The following is a 10,393-nucleotide window of genomic DNA, read 5'->3' on the forward strand; positions in this document are numbered from 1 at the left end:
TTGTCCACATCTTTCCTGAAATGGGGGCCCCAGAACAGGACACTATACTCCAGCTGAGGCCATATTAGCACAGAGTAGAGTGGAAGAATTACGGCTCATGTCTTGCTTACAACAGTCCTGCTAATAAATCCAAGAATGATGTTTGCTTTTTTTGAAGCAGTGTTACGCTGTTCATTCATATTTAGCTTGTGATCCATTATGACCTCCAGATCCCTTTCCGCAGTACTCCTTCCTAGGCAGTCTTTTCCCATTTTGTATGTGTGCAATTGATTAGTCCTTCCTAAGTGGAGTAATTGCATTTGTCCTTATTGAATTTCATCCTATTTACTTCAGACCATTCCTCCAGTTTGTCCAGATCATTTTGAATTTTTATCTTATCCTCCAAAGCACTTGCAACCCCTCCCAGCTAAGTATCAGCTGCAAATGTTATAAGTGTACTCTCTATGCCATTAGCTAAATAATTGACAAAGATATTGAACAGAACTGGATCGAGAACTGATTCCTGCAGGACCCCACTCGATATGCCCTTCCAGGTGATAACTACTCTCTGGGAACGGTTTCCAACCCATTATGTACCCACCTTATAGTAGCTCCATCTAGGTTGTATTTCCCTAATTTGTTTCTGAGAAGGTCATGCGAGACAGTATCAAAGGTTTTACTAAAGTCAAGGTATGTCACATCTACCGCTTCCCCTGTATCCACAAGGCTTGTTTCCCTATCAGGTTGGTTTGATACAGGTTATTCTTGACAAATCCATGCTGACTGTTCCTTATCACCTTAATTTCTTTTAGGTGTTTGCAAATTGATTGCTCGATTATTTGCTCCATTATCTTTCTGGGTACTGAAGTTAAGATGACTAGTCTTTAATTCCCCGGCTTGTACTTAGTCTCCTTTTTATAGATTGGCACTATACTTGCCCTTTTCCAGTCCTCTGGAATCTCTCCCATCTTCCATTACTTTTAGAAGATAATTGCTAATGACTCAGATATCTCCTCAGTCAGCTCCTTGAGTATTCTAGGATGTATTTCATCAGGCCCTGGTAACCTGAAGACATCTAACTTGTCTAAGCAATTTTTAACTTGTTCTTTCCCTATTGTAGCCTCCGATCCTAACTTATTTTCACTGGTGTTCACTATGTTAGATGTCCAATCACTACTAACGTTCCACATTTTCTGTTAATGTTTTCCTCCCTCCTTGAGTAACAGGCCTACCCTGTCCTTGGTCTTTTCTTGCCTCTAATGTATTTATAGAATGTTGTCTTGTTACCCTTTGTCTCTAGCAAGTTTAATCTCCTTTTGTGACTTGACCTTTCTAATTTTATACCTATGTGCTTGTGTTTGTTTGTTTATATTCAACCTTTGTAATTTGACCTAGTTTCCACATTGTGCATTGGTGGCATCTTGACAGGCGCATAACTGTTGATAGTGGGAGGTGGCACAATTTAAAGTTTCTGGTGTGAGCCCTGGCAGCTGAGGCAAAGCGTGGGGGAGCATGCCACACGGCCTCGTGGCCTGCAACACGGCCTCACAGTCACTCACTGCGCCTTCTTCAGTGCAATGCAGAGCAGCTTCCTAGCACCTCCCAGGTCAGAGCCAGCTCCTGGCCTCCCAGCCAGCCCCACCTTTGGCCACAGGCTCCTGGTCCCGTCCAGCCTTTGGCTGCAGGATCCCAGCCCCCGCCCCTGCAAGGCTCTATTCTTGGCTCTGTGATGGACTCTGTAAGCTGGACAAAGCAGTTGGGCCCAGTTCTCAGGGATGCAGGTGCAGCCCCTGAGCACACACATGGTCACACAGCTGCATGAGGTTAAATGCAAGGCCTTCCCCCCTCTATAATTGGAAAATCCCACCTCATTCCCAGCGGTGCACTGCGGCTTGTAAAGCATTTTGAGACCCTAGAAGAGATGCTGCTGGAGCAGAGCAAGCTGATTGCTTCCCTAGGGAGACATGCCCTGTGAACCAGCCTCGGAGACCATCCACGCTGCACCCAAATTTCTGCCAGGCAGAGGTGACACATACTGTTGATGTGAGGAGGGCACAATTTAAAGGCTCTAGTTTGAACCCTAGAAGAAATCTGGGGGGGTCACATGACCCTGTGTGCTCCCCCATACATCTCCTCTGTACTTTGGTCTCTCCTGTTCTTTCACTGTGGCACACAGTTTAATTTCCTGAGGACTAAAATGCATTAGTCTAACTAAAGTCTTTGGGCTTGATATAGGAGTATCTGGGTGAAAATTCATGACCTGTGATATACAAGAGATCAGACTAGATGATCTAATGGTCCCTTCTGTCCTTAACCTCTGTGGAACTATGAAAAGGTAAATGTTGTAGTGTTTATGCCCCCCAAACCTTGTGAACTTGCCAATTGCAACAGCACTTCACTGACTCTGCTGATATTTGGCAGGCTCCAGAGACAGGTGCTGTAATTTAGGGCTGATGCCAATGTTACTCCAACTGATGATGTTGACTGGGCACACAACAGCTGCTTCCTCTTGAATGCAAGTATATTGTGAAGTTGAAGTGCTCCAGTTTTCAGTTCTATATGCAATGTCATGCCGCTGGCCTAGCTGATTTTGTTTATCTGTTATTAATCAATGTGCATTAAATAAATACATTTCATGTAGGGCGAGGTTGTGAGGCCATGAGGCTTTGTGGGAGGGAATAAGGAGCCTCTCTCCTGGCATGGCTCATGAAAGCAAGGTCCATGCAGAATACCAGTGCCTGCATGGAGGCTGCTACTGAGGTACTCCACGAAGAGGACTGGAAGAGACAGAGGATAGGTGGAGCCATGGTTATTCTGCCACTATGATCCTGCCAGCAAAGCTGACCTACACTGCACAGTGGGGAATACACTGCACCCTTTGGAAGGGGATAGCAAATTGCTTTCTCACCAGCTGAACCGGGAAGTGACTCATGGTGCTCTTTCTGTGCCCAGTTTTTCTCTGCCCTAAATGCAGAACTGTGGTTAATACCACAATGTAGCCCTAAGTAGACTAGGCTGTCTATACAGGGCCAGCTTTATGGGTGGCAACATGGGTGACCACCAAGGGCACTGTGGTCAGGGGAGGTGCCATGGTCAAAAGGCTGCACAAGGGCTGTGCCTACCCAAGAGGCAGGGGGAGGGGATAAAGGGAGCTGGGGGCAGGAGCCAGGCGCTTATACGCTCCATCTTCCTGGCTGCATGACACTTGCAGTGCTGCTGCTGCTCTGCCTGCTGAGCGGCTACCCGGTGCTTGGGGACCAGTACTTAAAGGGCACCAAAGAAAGTTCGCCCAGGGTGCCATTTTCCCTAAGGCCGGCCCTGTGTGTATAGGGTACAAAGCTGATTCTTACTCTCCTTTCTTATGTTACATTGAGAGACTATGAGAAGGTTTATGGCTCATTATGTACTTTGTAGAGATGGGTCCCAGGGCAAAGCTCCAATCCAAACTTCTCTGAAGTTGCAGTTGGTAGTCTTCAGGTCTGAGGCTTTGATTTGGCCCATTACTAAAATGGCAGTCTGCTGTAATTTTGTATCTGAATCCAACCTTTACCCCAGTTGGAGGGTGTTTGAATACAGGGCTTTGGTTAATCCTCATTTCTAATATCTGTCTGTATGTTTTTGTTTAATTTTTTCTTTATTTATGTGGTATGAAATGCAATAAAGCCCACCCACCACAGAAGTGCAGGTAGCCAGAATATAACTAGCCAATTTGGAATCTGGCCATGCCATTTGGATTAACAACCTGCTTTGGAGAGAAGTGTCATGGGATATTAATGACCACAGACGGTCAGGGCTTGGGTTTAATGTCTCGGCCAACCATGACTGTGCCTAATGCCATTACATTTTTAGTAGGTTTTTACTTAATGGGGGTGTTTTACATCACAAGAGGGTGATTCACTGTTAAAATGTTACTGCACCTTTTATATACAATGTGTAACAAAGAAAAACCAGGAATACAGATGGCAAGGTGGGCGCGATAGCTGCTTTTCCAAGTGAAATAATTTGGCTATTTTTGATTGTTTAAGAAATCCCATGACTGAACTCAAAGTTAACTATCACTTTGAAATGGGGCCTTTTTTTTTGCTAGAAAGAAGTAGGAGAAGAAAAGTATGTTCCGCTAAAAAATGCTCCATGCATAAGTGTGTGTTTTGGGGGAGTGCATGCATGCCAAATATAATGGAAAATGAGTAGATTTAAATCAAATGCTATGGGAGCGTCTGAGTGAGATGCCAGAGGGTTGTGCCTGGTGAAAGCAAGGGAAGACGTCTCATGGCAGTTATAGCAAGTAGTTATAGGGGAGCAGAAGAGAAGAGAGGAGGAGAGGGAAAGTGTGGATGTTTAGGCAGTCAAGAGTTGTATTCTGAGGTCCAAATATATGAACAATGGGACACTTGAATGCTACCCACATTTGAATGATGTTTGGCTAGTACTACTTGTCCCCTCATGCTCAATCTCACCCAAAAGGTCAGGGTGAAGAATAATCCACCTAAAGAGTTTTCCATTTTTCTACCTTTTGAGATGCAGAATGTTGCATCACTTCAAGAAATTACTCCTTGCTTTATATTGTTTTTATTTTCAAAAGCCTATTATCAGAGCATTAGATTTGAGGTAAACAGTGAAGTCAATAGGAGGCACAATTATGTATCCACAAGTAAGGTATGTTTTCAATTAAAAATATACATTTCTCATAAATAAGATTTCTTGTGAATTTTGCCATCCATTTTAAAATCTTTTCCCCTAAGCAAATGATAAAGGAACAAAATCTGCCCAACCTGTTATGTTTTAATGTTTTCCTTAGGTCTTTAGTACATGAAATAAAAGGTACAGGCCAAATCCTCTGCTGGTGAAAATTGGTGTACCGCTATATAAATCAATGGGTCTATGCTGATTTACACCAACTGAGTATCTGGCCCATTTAATAGAGCAGCATTAGGAGAACACTTGGTGTTATATGCTTTTCACAAAGAGAAATAAGCCACTTTTCCCTAGAATATTTAAATCCTACATTCTTTTATTAAGAAAACAATCAAAACTGTCCCTCTTTCTAATATAAACCTTTTCGATCAAATTGTCATCTTAGTAACACCAGGGTAAATACAGATTAACTCTCAAATGACTTCTGTGGAGCTAATTTAGATTTACATCAGTGTAGCTGAGATGAGAACTTGACACTTTCTTTTCAAATTATGCTCATATATTAAGGTATATTCTCTGCTTGCAACACTCAGTTGAGAAACTTTCTAAGCAGAGAGAGACATTGCCTGGATAAGACACATGCAATAGATTAAATATCAGATTTCCCTATCCAGCTGTCCATTAATGCCTTTTACTATTATCTGTCTCTCTCTATAATTAGGACAGCTTCTGGTTTATCTGGGCTTTTTTCAAAACCAGATTTCCTTCACAGCAGTAGCTGTCATTCACAAGGGTTTGAACGGTACCTTTTAAAGTAATTTACATTTTGCATTATTTTGCAACAAATAGGAATAAAGTACATTCAAGTTGCTAGAAAAGCTCTTTATGTTAAATTATAAAATGCTTTACTTACCGTGGGTGGGACACTTTCATTTGGCAGCTGATTTTTGTCAGACAGGCCACTAGTCCATTTCCTTCCCCAATGACTGGTTTTATCTGTCTCTTGTCTATGACATAAGCCAGCCTGGATTAGAAAGCTTTCTGTCACCTGGTGCTTTTGTTTTGAAAGGGCACCTCCTGGATTATGAAACAGTGCACTAGTATCCGTAACATTTGTTCCAGTTTGAACAGATTCTCCTGTGTGTCTTAATGGTTTGCTAAGTTCTTTGGGGTCTAATAGATTTAAAAGGTCTCTTCTCAGCCTCTCTGTCAAATTGACTACAGCATCCTTAGATTTTTCTTCTGCCAGTTTTCTCCTTATCCCATTTAATTGCTGTGAACTCTTACTTGACAGGTCTCTGTCCATACTATTTGCTATCATTGTCTCCGAGGCTTGATTTGTCAGAGAACTATCTAAGCCACAAGAGGAGGACTCCACTTCTGCAAGTATGACATCCATATTCTGTGATTTGTCAATAGAGAAATCTTCCGCTGAGTGGTTATTTGTATTGTTTTCTTCAATTCTAGGATAATCATTTTCAATCGCCGTAGAAGCGATGGGCAATTTGTACTTCTCCTTGTCTTTCATTGTGGTAGATTTATCTTGGTGGTGCCCAACAGTAAGCGTCATCCCTGTTTGCAAGGTTGACTGACTGTACGTGGAGAGATCTCTCCTTACAGCTACTTCTTTGGATTTTGAGTGATGACCACAGAAGCCAATGGTGGTATCCATAGGCACAGTGTTATCTGACACTTGAAACCGGCAAGACATTCCACTGAGGAAATAATCACACCCATCACAATCCTTACTCAGCTTTATATCCTCCTCCTCATCATCATCACTTTCTAATAAAAATTTTAATTTCTTTTCCCATATTTCATTTGCAAGATCTGTCATCACATCAGAACATTCCAGATACTCAAGGTCATCATCAGAAAACTCATCAGCTGTGATTAGAGTTTTACCTGGATAAAGTTCAAAGTTAGTGTCACAGATTTGAGAGGCATCCTCTACAAAGTTATGCTGATTTCCTGTGTGAATATTTGCTTGGTAATTGGACAGTGTATTCTCAATCAGAAGTTTATTGAGGCTACTATGTTCAGATGCCTGGGCATCTTCAGTGGTCTGACTAGAAACTAAGATTTCAGCAGCAAGGCAACAGTTGTCTGTATGATTACTGATTAGACTTGTTGATTTGGAATACTCTTGTCTTCTGTAGCATTTGGCTGCTTTTCCAGCAGCGTCACTAGCTAAAGTGTTTGAGTATACAAAATCATTTGCATTTTCTGATACATACATTGTGCAGCAGTTATTTTCTTGGAGTTTAAATATGTTTTTATCCTTCACACTGTCTTCCAAGTTAGGTATGTTTCTGTACTGATTCTCCAATGAAGATGACATCTCTGTTTCTGTAGGCTGCTCTACTGACAAACCATTGATTTTTGTAGAGGCCAACTCAGGTGAAATTAAAGTGGATACTCATAGGAGCAATTCCTTTTCTCTGCTAAAGGTTTCTCAATCTGCCTAGCTTGATCTGAACCTTCCCACTGAATGCATTGGCTTCATTCTTTCTACTAGCTCCTTCATCATTGTTTTGGTTTGACAATAATTTTTGGTAAATTTTGTCTGATTTCACTTCAACAAAATCTGAAGAGTGGATCATTCGAAAGCAATTTCTAGCCACGATTTGACAAAGTGCAGCATCTTGCTCTGTGAATAAAAAAATAGCTGGAGTTTAAAACTAAATTTTAAAAGAATACGCATTTTATTTATTTCATAAATGCCACAAGTTTGCTCGTCTGCACTATTTTTCTTAGATTTTTATGTTGTGTATTTTGAGTTGCAAGAATTTTCAAAGGAACAAATCAGGGTTTTAAAAAGATAGCAATTGCTAACTGCAACAACTAAAAACCACTACTGTATGCTTAGATATTTAGTGAGAGCACATGAGGAGCAACCAAAGTGATTTGTGCTAGCAAAATAAACCAAGCCAAACAGCCACCACACACATTTCAGCCTCCTCCCCCAATATATTCTTGTTTCCACATGTATTTAGCTGCACCAAATGTGTTTTCCTGCATCTAGTCTGGATATATCCATGTGTAAATGGGAATCTGTAGGTATATGTGTGAGTTTTGCATATGTACACATTTTTGCTATTTTGACAGTTATTCTGAGGCAATAATAATAATTTTTTTTAAACTGCAATGTCTGAATAAAAGTTCCATAAACATGTTACTAGTAACACTTTGGAATAATCAATCTGAATGGATTTTAAATGTTGTTTTTATTTTTACCATTTTGATTTCTTGTTTGCCTGATGCAGCTGAAATCAGACTGCTCAGTTTAAATTTCCTGTTTATATTACATCTCACGTTTTGGCTGTCATGCACGAACAGTACAATTGTGTGTAGGTTCACAAGGTGGTTTTAAAAATTAACTAAAAGAAAAACAAACAAAATACCCCAAAGTTCTAATTATTTAAAACTGAAAAAAATATGAAACGTATTTATTCTTTTTAGGCTTTTTAAAAACACCTCTAAATTTTACACTTAGTTGCTGGACAATCTCTGTCTAAAACAATACTGTTTGCTTTGCATTACCCATTTCCTGCAGCAAAAATCCTCATGGGCATATTACAAATACAAAACAAAATAAAATAAACCAAGCTCAACTCCAATCATTTGGTTTTGTTCTGTAAAAATAATAGGCACTCTGAGCAGTACTATATTCCTGATTAGCCCCTCTGACTTCAGTGGAACTATTATGGGAGTAAGGTACTTACTACTCAGAGTAAGAAACCGTGGCATATTCGAGCTCAGAGGGAATTCAGTGCTCAAGAAAGGAGAAAGATTAACAGTCCCGGAAAATAAAGTACTATATTTATTCACAGAACAGGTGTGGTTTGCAGAGCTGAAATGAAATCTTGCTCACACTATTTTCCTAATGCGTCTGAACTCTGATCTGATGAACCACTTGGAGGATGAACCCCCAGTGAGTCCTTTTCAGTTAAAATATCTCCCTTCACTCTCCTAACTCCGTGCTGTAGATTCCCAAACCTTCTGATATGTTACTTTCCTAGCATGCAAACTTCCCCACTGCCCTTCTAAGCTCTTTCAATTGCATTTCAGTTGCTGCAATGGGGGCTTAGGTAGAGCTGTCAGCTGTTGTCTGTGCCATGTTCCACTAGGAACTGATTCAAAGTCACTCAGCATGAAGACACATGGTGAACTAGATTAATGCCTAGTAGTGGATCAATAGCAATGGGCGTGTATGGGCTTGCTTGGAGTTGAAATCTCTGTAGTAAACAGCGCACTGCAACTCCGTCAGTTTTCCTTTCTTAGGGGACAGATCCTCTTCCACGGAGATGCCCTGATGCAGTGGAACCAGTCCAGTTCTGATGCACTGCTTGTGGAAATGTTTTGTAGAATTTAATAGAGTGTGATAATTTTTCTATAGGTTGTTTGATAATTTAATAGAGAATTACATCTCTGCTATAGATTTCTGTAGGATAGTTCAAAAAACCTATTGAAAGAAGCTCATTCTCTATTAAATTATATAGGATGTTACAGCAACATGTATAAAGCTCTATTTCTATAGAATCCTATTAGTTTAATCTATATTACGTTGTATAGGAGTTTTCCAGGAAGGGGTGATGCAAGGTTAATTGGGGAGGCCTTGCAGAGGCCCAGCACTAGTCATGAAGGGCAAAAAATCCCCAGAACACAATAGAAGCTCTCGATTCATCTGCTTTTGCTGTCTAATCAGGATGTGGGAGAGGGGAGGAAAGACTGAATCACACATTCATATCACTAGTCATATCACTGAAAGCACTACTAGAAGTGCTCAGATGCCAGGGTGATGGATCTGAACAGAAGTGCCCTAACTGATATTTTGCTCCTTCCCATCGAGGATACCACTATACTGGCCCAAATCATGAGAATCGTGAAGCCTCTCTCTGTCATAGCATAATAGCAGAAAGCTCAAGTACTCAATTCACATGTCCTTATAGCACTGTCGCTCAGGCCATGTGGTTTTTTTTATTATTTATTATTTTTATTATCATAGCACCTAGGAGCCTTAGGCATGGACCAGGACTCCATTGTGCTGGGTGCAGTACAAAAAAGAGCTGACAATGAGATTAGGTGACAACAGATGGATAGACAGTCAGATGGGGGAGTACAAGTTAAAAATGAGACAGTATTGGTCAGCCTGATAGGCAGTGGTCTCAGAATAGCAGCTGCCTATCCATTGTCATGTTTTTTGTAGGCATCATGGCAAAGGAGAATTTTAAGGAGGGATTTGAAGGAGGATAATGAGCTTTGAAGATGTTAACAGGTAGCTCCTCCCAAGTGTGAGGGGAATCATTGGAGAAAGCGCAAAGGTGCTTCTTTGAAAAATTAACAAGTGGGCAATGGAGGCTGGCCTAATGGGCTGATTAGAGGTGGAAGTCAACATCTCGAAAGTAAATGAGAGATAAGTAAGATGGGGATCGGTGGTGAAGGTCCTTGAAAGTGAAGATAAGCAGCTAATGTCTGATGCAATAGAGAAGGGAGACCCAGGTAAGTGGATGCAGAGAGACGAGTGACATGGTCAAAGTGACGGGCTAGGAAATTGATCTTTGCAGCAGCATTCTGAATCAATCTGAGCAGGGTAAGCTTGCATTTGACAAGACTAGAGCGAATCATAGAAATGTAGGGATAGAAGGAACATTGAGAACTCATCAAGTCCAGCCCCTGTGCAGTGGCAGGACCAAGTAAACCAAGACCATCCAAGACAGGTGTGTGTTGCATGATGGGGACTCCGCGACTTCCCTTGGGAGCGTATTACAGAGCTTAA

The 10,393-nt window shown here is 41.1% G+C and overlaps 1 protein-coding gene across 1 annotated transcript in view; it reads right to left on the minus strand.

Moving 5' to 3' along the window:
* Positions 1-6,955, minus strand: part of ALPK2 (alpha kinase 2) — a 62,754-nt gene extending 55,799 nt beyond the window's left edge. The window contains exon 1 of the mRNA XM_045021770.1: positions 5,528-6,955. Within this exon, the coding sequence (XP_044877705.1) occupies positions 5,528-6,955 (1,428 nt within the window). The remainder of the gene's footprint in view (positions 1-5,527) is intronic.
* Positions 6,956-10,393: the final 3,438 nt, after the last annotated feature.

Source organism: Mauremys mutica, chromosome 6, assembly GCF_020497125.1.
Source record: "Mauremys mutica isolate MM-2020 ecotype Southern chromosome 6, ASM2049712v1, whole genome shotgun sequence".
Taxonomy (NCBI): Eukaryota; Metazoa; Chordata; order Testudines; family Geoemydidae; genus Mauremys; species Mauremys mutica.